Source organism: Neomonachus schauinslandi, chromosome 11, assembly GCF_002201575.2.
Source record: "Neomonachus schauinslandi chromosome 11, ASM220157v2, whole genome shotgun sequence".
NCBI classification, from domain to species: domain Eukaryota; kingdom Metazoa; phylum Chordata; class Mammalia; order Carnivora; family Phocidae; genus Neomonachus; species Neomonachus schauinslandi.
The window spans coordinates 15,138,116-15,155,500 of record NC_058413.1 but is presented as its reverse complement, the minus strand read 5'-3'; the positions used below and the strand labels follow the sequence as shown (position 1 = coordinate 15,155,500).

Genomic DNA, 17,385 nt, shown 5'->3' with positions numbered 1-17,385 from the left:
GCACATTATGAACAGGCAATTAAAGGCATCTCCTAAAAGGCTAGAGAAAAGCTATTTGCAAGAACATTTGAAACCAAGATACAGAGTCTTCAAATAGACTTGGACCGTTAGAAAATATCTGATGGGGTTCAAAAGTTTTCTAAATTATCCTAAAGAAAATCAGATTAATCGTGATTGATAGTACCTAGAAGTTAGTAAGAAAGATACATGTTTATATCTGGATGTTTGCCTTTCTATATAAATTTCCAAAAAGAGAAAATGGGGCAAATAGAATGAATTTGATCATGTGCAAATTTTATAATTTTAGTCTGTTCTGGCGCATTTTTTAATATGCCAATTCTAGTTCTCAGATTTTGATTTTTAATTTTTTTTAAGATTTTATTTATTTGAGTGAGAGAGAGAGGGCACAAGCAGGGGGAGGGGCAGAAGGAGAGGGAGAGGGAGAAGCAGGCTCTCTGCTGAGCAGGGAGCCTGACACGGGGCTTGATCCACGGACCTGGGGTTTGTGACCTGAGCCGAAGGCAGATGTTTAACTGACTAAGCCACCCTTCTTCTTTATTTTTTTTAGAAGATTTTATTTATTTATTTCACAGAGAGATAGTGAGAGCAGGAACAGAAGCAGGGGGAGTGGGAGAGGGAGAAGCAGGCTTCCCGCCGAGCAGGGAGCCCGATGTCGGGCTTGATCCCAGGACCCTGGGATCATGACCTGAGCTGAAGGCAGACGCCCAACGACTGAGCCACCCAGGCGCCCCTTCTTTTTATTTTTGAAGTAAACTCTACACCCAGTGGGGCTTGAACTCATGACCCTGACCTCAAGAGTCTCATGCTCTACTGACTGAGCCATCCAGGCACCACACAAATTTTATAATTTTAAAGACATGAGTCTAGAGTTCTCATTTGGGATTATTATCATGTTTCTGCTTTCAGAATTGAAATCAATTATCTTTTTAGGCTAAAGTTGATACTAAAAATAAAGAGACAGTATATTACAATGGAAAAAATGTCTTAATAGAAAGATGCCTGGAAAGACAGATATCAAAATTTAACAATAGGAAACTAAATTACTATCTTGGAAAGATACCTGCACCCCCACATTCACTGCAGCCTTATTTACAATAGCCAGGACATAGAAACAACCTAAGTATCCACCGATGGGTGAATGGATAAAGAAGATGTGGTATACATATAATGGAATTTTTTTCTTTTTTTTTTAAGATTTTATTACTTATTTGAGAGAAAGAGTGTGAGTGGGGGATGAAACACAGGAGCGGACAAGCAGACTCTGAGCTGAGCACGGAGCCAGATGTAGGGCTCAATCTCACAACCCTGAGACCATGACCTGAGCTGAAATCAAGAGTTGGATGCTCAACCGACTGAGCCACCCAGGTGCCCCAATATATAATGGAGTATTATTCAGCCATAAAAAAGGACATTCTGCCATTTGTGACGACATGGATAGACCTTGAGGGCATTATGCTAAGTGAAATAAATCAGACAGAAAAAGACCAATACCGTGCAATGTCACTTATATGTGGAATACGAAAAAAAAAACAAAACCACCCAAACTCATAGACTGGTGTTTGCCAGAGGTGGGAGGTAGCAGGGATGGATAAAATGAGTGAAGGTGGTCAAAATGTGCAAACTTCCAGTTATAAGATCAGTAAGTCCTGGGGAGATAATGTACAGCATAGTGACGATAGTCAACGATACTATATTCTACATTTAAAAGTTGCTAAGAGAGTAAATCTTAAAAGTTCTCATCACAAGAAAAATAACTGGTAGCTATGTGTGGTGATGGATGTTAACTAAACTCACCGTGATAATCATTTTGCAATTTATACATATATCAAATAAAAAATATTTAGAGTAACTGTATATGGGTACTTATTTCTTCTTTATTCCCATCTGTATTTCCAGATTATTTTTTTTTTGCAAAGTATAAATAAAAAAAAAGAATTTCTCTAAATTGAATGTAACATCATGTTTAATCCACCTTAAGATGTGCATTGTTCTATAGTCTAACACCTCTGGAACAGGAATGTGTCATAATCAATGGCATCTCATGACTGATGTTGGTCATGTTTTCAGTTGAAACTCTCAGTATGCATCTTAAATTGATAGTACCATCAATTTAATTAAATAGAATATTTTATACTTGATTTGAGAACTATTCATGGTTATGCTTGCTTATTTAATAACGGGGTGTGTGCGCGCATGCACACATATGTGCATGTGTGTTTGAGGTCATTATAAGCTAAAGCCATCACATCCTTGAGGATGTTCCAAGTCATAAAGCCACAGCCCAGAGACCACTATGACTTGGTGGCTTCTAAGTAAACTGTAGGACAGACCATATACTAAATAGGTTATGTGAGAACAAACGTCACAGCAAGGAAGGAGGAATGCCATGTAAGAAACTCTTCCTGAGTGATCTCTCTCTAAAGTTGCACTTAAAGCTTCTTGCCCTCAGAGCTAAAAAGAAAATCACTTGCAACAATCTACAAGTCAAAATGCCATCTCCAGCCTCAAAGAGCAGGGACTGGTGGCTAATGACGTGCTCTACCTCCCATGTACCAGAATGAGTGAGCTAAGACTGTGGTCTTCTGCTGGTGGGGGATGGTGATTTGGAAAAAAGAGCCCTGAATCCCATATTGAATACACTTACCTTCCTTCCACCTCCTCCAAAGATGTGCGGGTCCGGGTGGTAGAGGAACGCAAGGTGGTAGGTAGTGTGTTGGGTAGCACTGCGCTCCTTTCACTTAGGCTGGTAGCCCTGGGAGCTGGGGGCACCAGGCCAGGTACTGGAGAGAAAAAGGACTGGAGTGAGCCCCTGGAGCCCCAAATCTCTACATATGATCCAAGAGGAACACCTGGGACACTTGACAAAGCAATCTTCTAGCTGCCCTTATCCTAGGCATCCTCATTAGAGGCTCTTCATACTGTAAATAAAATGGATTTGGGTTCCAATATTAATAGCTCTGGATGGCTAGCTGGTCCACAAAGGTCAGGAAAAGACAGCAGTACACAGGCCACAGCAGGGGTCAGGGAACCAGGAGACCTGAATTCCATTCCAGGAAATGCCAGAAGCCAGGCAAACCCAGGTCTGTGCTACTGCAAAGCTCAAACTCATTGTTCCCAGTCACTTTGCTATAACACCCCCTGAGGGGGCTCCCACCGAGAAGGACAGAGCTGAGGCTGATGATCCCCTGCTGCTCTAAGGGCTCTGCTGTTCCAGGGGGCCGTTCAGTCCAACTCACCAAGGGAGCAGGGCCGGCCATCTGGCTCATCCGGACAGGCACACACAAAGTCTGAGGCCCTGGCAAAGCAGAGATGGGTGCAGCCTCCATTGTTCACACCACAGGCATTGGTCCCTAGAGGCAAAGCGGATGAGTGTCTGGTTTGGGACAGAATCGGGTCTTCCAATTTGACACTTCTCAGAAAGGAGGAGCTCCAGGGCACCTCACGCCTAGGGGCAGTAGGGCAGAAGGGGTATAACCACATGGCGCTGACAAAGGTATAGGATCTTAAAATGGGAACCACAAGGCTCTCCTGTGAGTCTAATTGTCTTGGTCATTAAGAGTCCTTGGGGAGACCAACCACCCCACCGATGGTGAGGAAGCAGGCTCAGGACCCAGGAGCCCACCTGTCTGTCGCTGAGGAGAAACCACAATGATATCCATGAGCCCTTCCACATTCGCCAACACCGTCTCCTTGTTCCGGCCTGAGTACTTGTCCACACGCTGGATTGACTTGGTCTGCCAGTCTGTCCAGTAGATCCATCTGTCCTGCTACTCAACAGGAAAACCCAATAAAGAGTAAACATTATTCAACAGTCTGACCCCAGTAGCGTTTCTGTGTTTCAGCACATGCTCTCCCTCTGCTGAAATGCCCTCTCTTGTCCAGCACGCCAACTTCCGTGTGTCCCCCAGTATGGTACTATCCAGGACATCTCCCCCAATCCATACAGAATTCACTCCTCCATGCTGTTCTGTGCCTTCTACAAATGAGTCTTGACACTCTATGATCATTTGCTTATGTGTCTGTCATGTAAGATTAAGTTCTTCAAGGACAAAAATGTATTTCTTTTATCTCTCAATTTCTAGTACTAACACCTAATCCTCAGTCAGTTGACTGCGTGGCTCAATGAATAAATGAGTTCTTATACCTAGTAAATTAGGAGTAACTTGGAGACAAGGGGTCCTTCTAAGGTCCCGGCACTTCTGGGCCCTTCACTTAGAGTCCCGGCCCAAATCCTCTGGTTACTTCTGGGGGGGAGCTGCCTTCTATTTTTTTTTTTTTTTAAGATTTTATTCATTTATTTGACAGAGAGAGAGAACACAAGCAGGGGGGCAGGCAGAGGGAGAGGGAGAAGCAGGCTCCCCACCAAGCAAGGAGCCCGATGTGGGGCTTGATCCCAGGACCCTGGGATCATGACCTGAGCCAAAGGCAGACGCTTAACAACTGAGCCACCCAGGTGCCCCTAGATTTTTTTTTTTTAATTTATTTATTCATAAGAGACAGAGAGAGAGGCAGAGGGAGAAGCAGGCTCCCTGAGGAGCAGGGAGCCCGATGCGGGACTCGATCCCAAGACCCTGGGATCATAACCTGAGCCGAAGGCAGACGCTTAACTGACTGAGCCACCCAGGCGCCTGGGGAAGCTGCCTTCTAATGCAGTGATCCCGAGATTCTCGATCAGGGGTGGGGAGAGCAGAGAAGGTGGTTCCCCTCCTGCTTCCAGGTATGTATCAGAAATCCCAGGGGAAATTTAGAGATTGAAAAACCATATTCAATATCATTCTGTAGTTTTACATTTGGAGTACGGGGTGGGGGGAGCCTATCATTAAGTAGAGCCAAAATCTTATTGGCTGGTAGGATACGATGCACAATACAGATAAGTGGGAAGTCAAAAAAGAACAAAGATTTTTAAATGATTGAGAATCCTTGTTTTGGCCCCAGGCTTGGCAGGTCTTCCTTTTTCCCTTCCCCGAATTATCGTACAGGGTTAGAACTCAAAAATGACAGCCAGTGACTGAGGGTTCTAGAGGGGAGGGGGGTGGGAGGATGGGTTAGCCTGGTGGTGGGTATTGAGGAGGGCACATTCTGCATGGAGCACTGGGTGTTATGCACAAACAATGAATCATGGAACACTACATCTAAAACTAATGATGTAATGTATGGGGATTAACATAAGAATAAAAAAAAATAAAAACAACAACCAAAAAAATGACAGCCAGTGATAATTAAAATGATTAAAAATAACACGCACTGAGTGCCAGATAAGTGTGCTAACGCTTTGCGTATATTTTGGGAAGACACCACTATTAAACTCACTTATTTTATAGGTAAGTGAAGCTTAGAGAAGTTCAGTCTTTTGTCCGAAGTTGCACTTGTTCAATGATACAGGCAGAGCTTGAACCCATGGAGCTGGCAGATTAGAGGCTCTCAATAAACACATACCACCTGGCTGGCTGCCTCAAAACTCGGGCTCGTAGCCACTCCACCCTACTGTCGCTAAGCCAGCTGTCTGGGCTCAGCAGTTGGAAACACAGCACTCGAATCAACTAGGGAACCTGTTAAAATGCACATTCCTGGGCCCAACGCTCATGAAGCAGAGTCTTCATCTCCCAGGGCCCAGGAACTGACATTTTCGAGCCCCTTCCTCAAACGCTAGAACGTGGGGTGGTGGGACAGGACCAGCAGGCACGTGGCGGCAAGGCTTCAGTGTACAGGAAACACCCCTAAAATGAGCTTCGGTAGCACGCCTGTCGCATAGCAACTAGGGCTGAGGCTGCCAACTTGGGATCCCAAGGAAACACCGCCCATCAAGGAGGTTTAGTTACCTCTCTCCTGAGCCAGTACCTGAGTGAGCGCAAAGGGGTGGGAGACATGGCTGACTAACACCTGCCGTAGCTTCCCGCTGAGGTCAGCGCTCTCAATCCGGTCCAGATGTGCATCCACCCAATAGATCCTGTGAAGGAAAAGAGAGAAGGTGGCTGCTCAAAATGCTTGCCAAGAAGGCCAAGCCTTCCCCCCAAGGAGCTATCTGTCCCCCTCCTGAGCTGAACCAGCAGGGGCTGTAGGCTGTCAAAAACCACCCTTGATGAGAGAGGTCACTGCAAGTTCCAAAGCTGAAGAGGGGAGGTTGGTGACTCAAGTGGGGGGTCAGAGCTGTCTGGGGTGGGGTAGAGAGCTGTGACCTAAGAGGAGTCACCCTCCAGGCTCATCTGATCCCAAGAATCAAAGCCCAAATTCTTATGAACACTCTTCAAGAAGAGATCTCGGTCTACAAGGACTTCACGGAGGTTGAAGGAAGAAGGTATTCCTCTTCTCTAGCCCGACTCTCCAGGTGACTTTGATTCCCTTCCCTTCTTCTGGGGGCAGAAAGGGAAGCTGGCTGCTTCAAAGCCCCTTTCACCCCCTTCTCCCGCCCTCTAGCATTTTTTATCTAGACAAGGAGTTGCAAATTCCAATGAGTGAAGGGATCAGAAAAGTAACAAACACAAAAAAATCACCCTCCAACGGTAAGGGGTCATGGGACCTGTGGTCCAGCCACAGGATGTGCTCTGCTAAAGACACTCAAATCAAAAACATGTAAACCACACAAACAAAATCCATCTGAGGATTGAGGGCCCGATTCAGCAACCCTTGCTTGCTCTAAGAATGTGTCCCCTCATCCTTCTCGCTGCTTTTTTCCTTCCTTACCTACCAAGGAGCTTTCTATCTTTTTGTTTTCACTATCTGGATCTCCACCACCCTTTCCTCTGCCCATTCAATTTCCAGGAAGCTCCTGGGACAGGGTTCCCACCTGCGGGTATCATAGTCCAGGGTAAGGCCATTGGGCCAACCCAGGTCTGTGTTGATGAGGACCTTCCGCTCAGAGCCGTCCAAGTTTGCCCGCTCAATCTTGGCAATGTGGCCCCAGTCGGTCCAGAAGAGGTACCTGAGATACAACACTGCCATCATCACCAAAGCATGGGAAGATGGCACCCAGAGGCTGAGAGAATACGGGGGACACACCGACACCATTAGTACATAGGCATCTTCCAAGGGACTCTTCATCAGGCCCTTCTTCCCTGGGTCTCTCCTCTGCTGGCCATAAACTTACCCCTTGCGGGGGAAAACGGCAATGGCCCGAGGCTCATCCAGGCTGTTATTGATCAGCACCTTGCGGCAGGAACCGTCTAGCCTTGATGCTTCAATGGTATTTCGGCCCGTGTCCGTCCAGTACAGATTCCTGGCCACCCAATCTACTGCCAGCCCGTCAGTGGTCTTCAGCCCACGCCCGATCACTGTCTCCATGTTGCTGCCATTCAGATCTGCTCTCCTGAGGGAACAGCCCAGGGCTGGATGACTGACCCGACTGACCAAAGATAGACTGCCCCCCCTTTAAGTATATTTATTTAAGTAATCTCTACACCTGATGTGGGGCTCGAACTCATGACCCCAAGATCAAGAGTCATATGCTCCTCCAACTAAGCCAGCCAGTCACCCCTAGACTGAAACCCCTTTAATCCATGTTCCTATAATTAGATCCCTACTAGACTATAAACTCCATAGGGGCAGAGACCACATATCAATCAGTACATTCCTCAGCCTCTAGCACAGTAGGTACTCAAAATATTAGCAGAATTAATAAACAAATTCTTGGGAGGACAGAGTGTTTCCTGTTATAAATAGGAGGTGTTTGGGCCCATGTCTTGCAGAAGACAGGTTAGTAATTCCCCATATACCTTAGGGAAGAGATAAGGATTGCTAGGTGGTAATTATAAGAAAGGCAAATTTGTCAAAATCTACCTGTGTATTTTTACGTTAGTCCTACCCCAGGGAATTCAACCACAGGATGGGGGTATGTCACAAACACTTAGGGAACTTCTCTAAACTACATATTCCCACCTGTTCCCAGCATGAGATTTTTTTTTTTTTATGATTTTATTTATTTATGTGAGAGAGAGCGCTCACAAGCGGGGGGGAGGAGGAGAGGGAGAAGCAGGCTCCCTGCTGAGCAGGGAGCCCAATGTGGGGCTCGATCCCAGGACGCTGGGATCATGACCTGAGCCGAAGGCAGACGCTTAACGACTGAGCCACTCAGGCGCCTCCAGCATGAGATTCTAATATGCCCCTCAGGGAGAACAAAGGGGAATGACCCTATTCTTTCACACGAGAGAATTCTTTCTCTGCCATCATAAACCCCTCATACTAGTGGCAGGGCATCACATTCCTCAGTTATGATGGGTTAAAAAAAATTGAAAGAATAATAAAAAGTAAAATAAAACAAAAATATTTTTAAAACAGCAAAATACAACCTTGTGAACAACCATAAGCCTTGGCATTTGTCCAGGGCTCCTGTATTATAATACAGATACGTGGTTTAGCTACATGCCTACTCATCAATGAGTCTTAGGGGATGCTTAGAGCTCCCACAGGGCCCAATAGTGGGGTAAAGGCTCCAGGTCCCAATAGCCTGACTATCCGTTTGTTTTACACACTAGGCTTCTATTAATCTAGAAATAACAACAGCGACAACAACAAACCCAAATCTGAACTCTGTTGTAAATGACAAGCGAACAAGTCAGGATCAGAACTCACTATCCAAACTACCAAATCACTCAGTCTATTTAGAGGTCAACATGAACCATGACCTCACCCCATCAGGGATGGGACATAGGTCTGCGTCCCCCGGAGATTTCAGGGACGTTCATACCTGATAACATCCAGGAATACATCTGTATAGTAGACCTTCCCATCCACGCTGTCATAGTCCAGGGAAATGACATTGTTTAGCTCAGGAACCGGGATGTGCACATCTGTGTGGTCGCTCGTGTCCAGTGAGATACGCCGGATGGAGCCTCGGCTGGAGAAGAGCAGGTAGGTCTCAGGGGAGGGATCGCACGTCTTCCCATCTCGCTTCAGCTGGATGCCAGTGGGGCAGGTGCAGGAGAAGCCTGAGGGCCGAGGCAAGCAGAGGTGGGAGCAGCCGCCGTTTCTCGAACCACACTTGTTAAAACCTGGGGAGGCGAGACGCATGAGCCTTGACACCCAGCCTGGATTCTTGTGGGAAGCTTAGAAAGGCCCTAGTTTCTTGTGCCTGGTTCTCCTCTGTTCTAAGTGACAGAATTTGGTGCCTGGCAGGGATGAGGGAGAAGGAGCAGGTATGTCTCCCTTCAGGAGGTCTTTGGGAGGTGACGGCATCATGCAGTTGGAGTCCCAGCCATATCCAGACGGAACACGGCCTGATCCAGGAAGGGGGCTTAGGGAGGTCCTTGCCTCTGAGATCATAAAAGAATCTCTGTGCTCCGGACATATCTCGGACGCCGAGCTACCCCTGGAAAGCCAGGTCCGGCTCACCGCCCTAGGGGTCCTCTCACCCAGTGGCTGTGCCCGGTCCACGGCCTGGATGTCCATGAGGCCTGGCAGGTTGGACCTGACCAGGATGACATTGCTGCCAGTCCCCTTGTCGGCACGGTGGATGCTCCGGGTCTGCCAGTCAGTCCAGTAGATGTAGGAGTCAAGCAGGGTGAGGCCATAGGGGTGCTGCACAGGGGACACCAGGGTGTGGCGGCTGGCGCCATTCAAGTCGGCAGCCTCAATTCGCTGTGGAGGAAGGAGAGGGTGGGGGATGGCTGTGAGTAGACAAGGAGTCCTGAGTAGAGATCCTGAACAGTCCCTCTCCTGTCTTCCCAGGCTTCCAGGAAGTGACAGGAGCAGGACTCTCACCTCAGTGTGGGCATCGGCCCAGAGCAGTTGGGAGCTGGCCTTGTCCACAGTCAGCCCATTGGGCCATCCTAGGTTGTTGCTGATGAGCACGGTCCGGTCTGAGCCATCCATTCCAGACCGCTCTAGCTTGGCGTTCTCCCCCCAGTCCGTCCAGTACATGAACCTAGGCCAGGAAAAATACTCGCTGCTATGTCTGTAGCTCCTACATACTGGAAGTACTGACCCCATGCCAAATGTTGTGAAAAGTATTTTATGCAAAATGTGGAGTTGTCGTTTATGGGACTAGAGTTTCGGATCTGCAAGACGAGAAAGTTCTGAAGACCTGTTTCACCACCATGTGCATAGACTTTACTGAGTTATACACTTAAAAACAGTTGAGATGGCAAATTTTACGTTGTTTTTTTTTTACCACAATTTTTTAAAAAAGGAATTTTCCATGGATTCTCTCACTTAATCCTCACAAGAGCATGAGGTATACATTTTCACTATCACCTCCACTTACTGGTGAGGAAGCTGAGGATGAGAGCTTAAAAACGGGACCCAAAGTGACAGACGCAGCTAAGAAATGGTAAAGAATGTTGAATCCTGGATTTCAGACTCCAAGGCTCGTGCCCTCTACCGCTACATTGTCCTACCCCCCTGAAGGAAGTCAGAAAGAGCGGAACAGCCCCAGCGAGGTCAGTCTCCGCGTTGCTGTGAGGAACGCCTGCGCTTCGTTGTTCTCTTCCCCAGCTGAGCTGGCCCACCCCGCCGCCCCGAACCACGGAGCTGGCTCTCACCCCATCTCGTGGTACAGCACAATGGCCCGTGGGCTGTCAAGGTTCTGCCACACCAACACTTTCCTCATGGACCCGTCCAAGTTGCCCACTTCAATCCGGTTGGTTCCCGTGTCTGTCCAGTACACTTTCCGGCCAATGGCATCCACCGCGAGACCATCTGTGGTTTGCAGCCCTGCAGGAAGTCAAGAGCACACACTGGCTCCTGCCTTAAAACAGATGGGATGCTTCCCCAGCTCTGCAGCCAGACAGGGGGTCCCTGGGCTGGGAGCAAGGCCCACCTGTGGTGATGATGTCCTCATGCTGCGAGCCATCCAGATTGGCACGGCTGATGCTGTGCAGGGTACTGTCTGACCAGTATACCTTTCCTGGAAAGGGAAGGCTTAGCTCAGCCTGGACCCTCGCCTCTCCCAGAGGGCCACCCATAGCTGACCCATGCCCTGAGACACCAGGGCATGTCAGAGAGTCCTCTACTCCTGAGCAGAGGAAATCAAGGGAGATACAGAAATATCGTAACAGGAATGTTCTCGGCAGAGATGGAAGCAAGGCCCCAAACCGTGCCCTCATTACCAAAGAGAAAGTGCTACAGAGATGGGGCAGGGCTGTGCCAGAGGGAACAGGGAGCCCCAGGCTCTTAGCAGGAAGCAAAGGTGGTAGGAGAGGAAGAAGAGCAGCTGCAGTGGGTCGGGGACAGAGGGCCACACGGACCTTCCTGGGGATCTACTCCAATGGCAATGGTGTTCTTCATGGTAATGTTGATAGGTACCACCACGTCGGCAAAATAAGGGATGTCCAAGGAGACCATGCGTATGTCTATTCTCCTGGCGAAGATGAGGAAACTGTTCATGCCTGCTCAGGTGGGGACAAAAGGAAAGAGGACAGTCACCCTAGTGTAGCCAGTAAGAGGATCTGGAGTAAGGCAAACGGGAGTGCATGCCCCGTCTCTGTTAGTTTCTAGTGATGCAATCCTGGGCAAGTTCTTTAAATTGTTCAAGCCTCAGCTTCAGCATCTGTAGAATGGGGATAACAGGGTATCCCGCAGGATTAGAAGAGATCATGTATAGAAAGCACTTAGCACTGGGCCTGACACACAGTCATAAATGAGAGCTCTTTGCACTTTGCAGGAACTTTTACCGTGAGGTTTAAAAAACTTCATGTTAAGTGAAAGGGCTTTCCCTACACCCGGGGAGGGCCGATTCACAGATCCTTTCTCAAATTCCCAAGGAAGTTAGGGTTCAAATGCGGCCTGGCACGTAGCATCCCCTAGGGAGAAACATCAACTTCTAATCTGGGCAGCCAGGCCCTGCTTCTGGGACCCTCCAACTGTCACATAAGTTGTACACTCACAAAGTGCCACTTCCAAGGGAGGGACCATGACATTGGAGAGCACATATGTTTTAATATTTATTATACCAGCTCTCGGCAGATAGAACTAAAGTGACTTGTTCTAACCCAATCAGTGTATTATGACAATTTTCCAATACTGAAAGCAAAACATCTGAGAAAAGAGCATCTTTTTCTAAAATGCATAGAGACCCCATAAGAACAAGTTAGACTCCGCCTATGATCCTGTCTACCTGGTCCCTTGGGCCTCATCCTGGACTTCTCCTTTTCTCTAAAACTTCTTGGTCTCTCCTATGCCTCTCAGAGTACCGGGACCCACAGTTTCTTAGCCCACCCTGGAGTCTACCTACAGGGAAGGAAGAGAGCCACTGCCCCTCTGGAGAGGCTCTATCCTGGCCTGTGCTGCTCCAACTTACCTGGTGAGCAGGTCTTGCCATCAGGCATCAGGTTGATGCCCGTGGGGCAGGTACAGCTGAAGCCACTTGGATTTGGGGACCGAAGACACAGATGGCTGCAGCCTCCATTCTCCCTAGCACATGGCGTGGACACTGGGTAGGGAGGAGGAGAGGGGTCAGTAGGGAGGTCTACGGCAAAGGAAGGCTGAGGAGAAGCCACGGTGGGCTGAGGGCTGTTCACCTGGGGGCCGCCGGCGGTGGAAGACGTGGATGTCCATAAGGTTCTCCAAGTTCTCCTGCAGGGTCTCCCGGTCTAGCCCTGTCAGCCGGTCAGCGCTCTGTATACTCTTGGTCTGCCAGTCAGTCCAGTAGATGCGCTCCCCATACAGGGTTAGCCCAAAGGGGTGGGGGAGCTCGCTTCCAATCAGCACCTGCCGGGGGCCCCAGCACTTGTGTCATCCCCCAGCAAGGTGCGACAGTACAGAGTGGCGATCAAGAGGGAGCCACCTCCACATGTGGAATCAGGATGCAGTCCCTCCATTACCACCTGCTGTGCGACCTTGAGCAAGAGCTGGTTATAAAATCTCTCTGAGGGACGCCTGGGTGGCCCAGCGGTCAAGCGGCTGCCTTCGGCTCAGGTCATGATCCTAACGTCCTGGGATCGAGTCCCGAGCAGGAAGCCTGCTTCTCCCTCTGCCTGCCACTCCCCCTGCTTGTGCTCTCTCTCTGATTAAAAAAAAAAAATCTCGGGGCGCCTGGGTGGCTCAGTCATTAAGCGTCTGCCTTCGGCTCAGGTCATGATCCCAGAGTCCTGGGATCGAGCCCCGCATCGGGCTCCCTGCTCCGCGGGAAGCCTGCTTCTCTCTCTCCCACTCCCCCTGCTTATGTTCCCTCTCTCACTGTGTCTCTCTCTGTCAAACAAATAAATAAAATCTTTAAAAAAAAAAAAATCTCTCTGAGCTTTGGTTTGCCAATCTGTGATATGATCGTGACGGCGCCTGGCTCCAAGGGTTGTGTGATGATAGTAAAAGATCATGTATGATTTACATAACCTCAGAGTATCTCTGCACAAATTATTTACTAATTACAAAAGGAAAAACAGCAACTGCACGGTGGACACCACCTTAACCAACCAACTTACCCACGGCAAGTTACTTTCACTGTAAAGGGACAAGCTGACCTCTGTGCCTGCTGATGAGACACGACTTTATTTAATGTAGTACCCCTGCCCCAAACACATAATCTGAATCTAAGGAAACAGCAGATGGATTGAGGGGCGTTCTACAAAATAACTGGCATTTGATTTTTAAAAATACAAAGCTCAACAAAGACATAGAAAGGACTTATTTCCTTGACTGGATGGGTTAAATAATTATGAGGAAGTGTTCCAGGTTAGAGGTTAAAGAGACCTGATTACTAAACACAGTTGTGATCTGGGATTGGATCCTGGCCTCAGAAAGAAAAAAAAGGAAAACAAAAAAAGCTATAAAGGATATTATTGGGGCAACTGGTGGTGAGACTGAATATGGACTGTTAATTAGACAGTAATAGTGTATCAATGTTAAACTTCCTGATTTTGATCATTGCACTGTGATTACTTAAGACAATGTCCTTGTTCTTAGGAAATCGAAATATTTTGGGGTCAAGGGCAGGATGTTTCCAATTTAATCTCAGATGGTTCAGAAAAATAATCACGCGTGTGTGTGTGTTTGTGTGGTTAGAAAGAGAATGGTTCACTGATTTGACAATTCTTACAACTTTCCTGTAAATTTGAAATTATACCAATAAACAACATCAAAAACAAAGAGAACAATCTCTAACGGGTCCAGGAGGCAATTGGTGATTAAATAGTGTCAGTTGTGACAGTTAGTAGGAAGGTCTGTGCACCACAATCTACACAAAGCCCTAGCTTCCCTTCATCACCAGGCAACAATCCCCCACCCAGCCTCCTCGGCTCTGAAGGGCAGACACAGCCTCAAAGGAAGAGCATACCCCTCATGCTGGTCCCATCAAGCCTGGGTCCTCCTAGCTGCTGGCCAGGGAGTGCTGCCCCGGAGGCTGTCGGGGTTGGGGGAGGATGCCTTAACACCACCCTTACCTTCCTCTTGCTGCCATCCAGACCAGCAAATTCAATCGTCTTCATGCCAGCATCCGCCCAGTAAAGCCGCTGGGACCCGTAGTCAATGGCTAATCCATTAGGCCAGGTCAGATTGGAAGAGATGATGACCTGGCGGCCGGAGGCATCCATGCCAGCTCGTTCAATCTTGGGGCTAGCACCCCAGTCGGTCCAATACATGTACCTGGGCACAGGCAAGGAAGCTCTTACAAGCCTTCTAGTTAACACGCCGTGGGGACTCAGGGTGCCTAGGGTGTCAGATGCTTGCACTCGTTGCCCCAGCCTCCTGCCTCAGCTCCCAGCCCCATCATGGGCTCAAAGCTGTCTCCGAAGGTCTTGTATGTTCTATCACTATCCAAAGGTTCCCCAGGGTTTTAATAAAGGCAGAGCTCAATGGCTCAAGGAGTGTTCGGCAAATGAGGCCTATTTGGGGATAAAGAAAGAAGGGAAGAATGGGGTACAAGGTGTCCATGTGGGCACCTGGGTGGCTCAGTTGGTTAAACGACTGCCTTCAGCTCTGGTCATGATCCTGGAGTCCCAGGATCGAGTCCCGCATTGGGCTCCCTGCTCAGCAGGGAGTCTGCTTCTCTCTCTGACCTTCCCCACTCTCATGTGCTCTCTCTCTCTCAAACAAATAAATAAATCTTAAAAAAAAAAAGGAAAAAAGAAAAAGAAATGTTTCCTTGGGGTGCCTGGGTGGCTCAGTTGGCTAAGGTCTGCCTTCGGCTCAGGTCATGATCCCAGGGTCCTAGGATCGAGCCCCGTGTCGGTCTCCCTGCTCAGCGGAGAGCCTGCTTTTCTCTCTCCCTCTGCCTGTGATCTCTATCTCTCTGTCAAATAAATAAATAAAATCTTAAAAAAAAAAAAAAAGAATGTTTCCTTGACTGGATGGGTTAAATAATTATGGTACACAAATTTAATGGAATTCTTCTATATAACCATGAAGAAGAATAAGACAGCTCTATATTATCAAGTGGAAAGATATCCAGAATATATAGTTAAGTGAAAAAAAAAAAAAAACCCAAATTACAAAACAGTATGCCATTGTGGTAGAACCAAAACCATCACCACCACCAACAACAAATATATATATATATGCATGTAAAAGAAAATCTGGAAAAATACCCTACACCGTTAACTGTTAACAATGGTTATTGCTGCAGAGTGAGGCTATAGGAAATCCTCACTTACTACAGATTTATTTACTTATTTGTTGGTTGGTTGGTTTATTTACAATGAGTTCCTTTTGTTAGCAGACGAAAAAAAAAAAGATGAAAAAATTTAAAAGGTCTCCTTGTCCGCTGGGGGGGCGGAGTTGTCACTGTGCCTCTGTGGTTTCTGTAGATGCTCTTGCTGCCTGTGCCCATAAGATCTGGGCATTCCCGCTAACCTCCAGACTCCCCTCTAGTGCTCAGAGCTGTGGGATGGGTGGAGCTTGTCCCAAAGGAACAGGTGCTCACCCGCCCATGGGTTCCACCACGATGTCCCGGGGACGATCAAGGTTCTCCCAGATGAGAACTGTCCTCATGCTGCCATCTGTGTTGGCCACTTCAATCCGGTCTGTCCCTACCAAGAAGTAAGGGGCAAAGATATTAACTCTATTCTTGGTCCTTCACCCTACTGCCTTCCACTCCCAGCACAGAGCCTGGCATGCCAGAGATGATCAGGAAATATTTTACAACAGATGCGCAACAGATACTGAGTGAACTGAATTTGGAGAAGATGATGCTGCAGGTCTGAGGACCACACTTTGAGTAGCTCTGGTATGAGGCATTCCTCTTGCCTCCCAGACTCACCTGGCTCATAGAAAATGCTTGTTTTATTAAGACAGTGATGGAAGGAAAACCACAGGGCAGAGTTTCCTTCTCTGAAATGCCTCAAAACATTCCTGAGAACCAGCTACAGAGGCAGCTACTGTTAGCTGCCTTCTGATTGGCAAATGCCAAACCCTCAGATATGAGCGTATAGCTTCAGCTCTGTAGCAGCCCCACCACTTCTGACCTGCCAAGAACTTTAGGCCAAGACAAGTGGTCTAAGTGGGGCCCCTTCTACCTGAGGCTAGAATTTCAATAAGAAGACCCCCCACAGAGCCAGGCCATGGCTGCCCTGAACATACCTGCATCTGTCCAGTATAGCTTGTTGGTGACCCAATCGATGGCTAGGCCTGCCGGACTCTCCAAACTGGTATCCACTACCACCTAGACAGAAAGCAAAGCTGTTAGCACCAACTGGACTTGTGCCTCAGCTCTGGGGCCCAACTGTACCAATTCTCAAGGTTGGCAAAGGTATGGGAAGCCTTGACCCAGGAGAAGCTGGATTCTGCCCCTCAGTCTCTGCCCTCCCCGATGGGCCCTACCTCCTGTCCTGTTCCATCCCACTTGGCCCTGCTGATGGTGTCAGTGCTGACATCTGTCCAGTACACATGGTCATCCCGGGAGTCCCAGTCAAGGGCCACAGCACTGCGCACGTCAGCCAGTGGGATGACATCGTCGGACAGGTCCTCTGTGTCGAAGCTGATCCGACGGATGTCCATCCTTCGGGCAAAAAGCAGGAACTTGTCAAGACCTGATCAAAGGCCGAAAGGGGTCTTCTTTTAATGCTCTAAATCCAATCACAGTGACAGACACAGACGCTCACCTGTGTGACATCTGGTTCAATCACACTTCCTGGGATCTGGTGCCCTTTGTCCCCTACTCTTCACACTTCAGGCCCTCTGTGAGCACTGGGCAGGCCCGTGTTGACAGACTCAGGCTTTAGGGTCAATGGACTAGGAAACAGACTCTCCCCAGGGTCTGGAAGTGTATCCTGTTTAAGCGTCTGTCAGCTTCACCTCCTTTTCTCTCCTCTTTGCTCAGCCTCTTTGGACGCACTGGCTGGCTGTCCGTCCACCCCCACCCGACCTCGCTCACTTCCATGCCTGCTTCAGGGCTTCCGCTCCACTCCATCACCTACATCCCTCTCTTCACAACATTACCCAACAATGACTACTGAGCACTCACTCCTTGCCAGGCCTGCCTTGCCTCCTTTACTCTCATAGCAA

The 17,385-nt window shown here is 48.3% G+C and overlaps 1 protein-coding gene across 1 annotated transcript in view; it reads right to left on the bottom strand.

The window, feature by feature from the left end:
- LRP4 (LDL receptor related protein 4) overlaps positions 1-17,385 on the bottom strand; it is a 50,551-nt gene that overhangs the window by 8,550 nt on the left and 24,616 nt on the right. Inside the window, 18 exon segments of the mRNA XM_021685185.2 lie at positions 2,666-2,801; positions 3,258-3,371; positions 3,644-3,788; positions 5,860-5,968; positions 6,806-6,940; positions 7,106-7,324; positions 8,702-9,005; positions 9,366-9,591; positions 9,715-9,877; positions 10,494-10,665; positions 10,772-10,858; positions 11,199-11,339; positions 12,251-12,382; positions 12,471-12,660; positions 14,328-14,529; positions 15,806-15,911; positions 16,462-16,543; positions 16,702-16,910. Coding sequence (XP_021540860.1) covers positions 2,666-2,801; positions 3,258-3,371; positions 3,644-3,788; positions 5,860-5,968; positions 6,806-6,940; positions 7,106-7,324; positions 8,702-9,005; positions 9,366-9,591; positions 9,715-9,877; positions 10,494-10,665; positions 10,772-10,858; positions 11,199-11,339; positions 12,251-12,382; positions 12,471-12,660; positions 14,328-14,529; positions 15,806-15,911; positions 16,462-16,543; positions 16,702-16,910 — 2,872 coding nt within the window.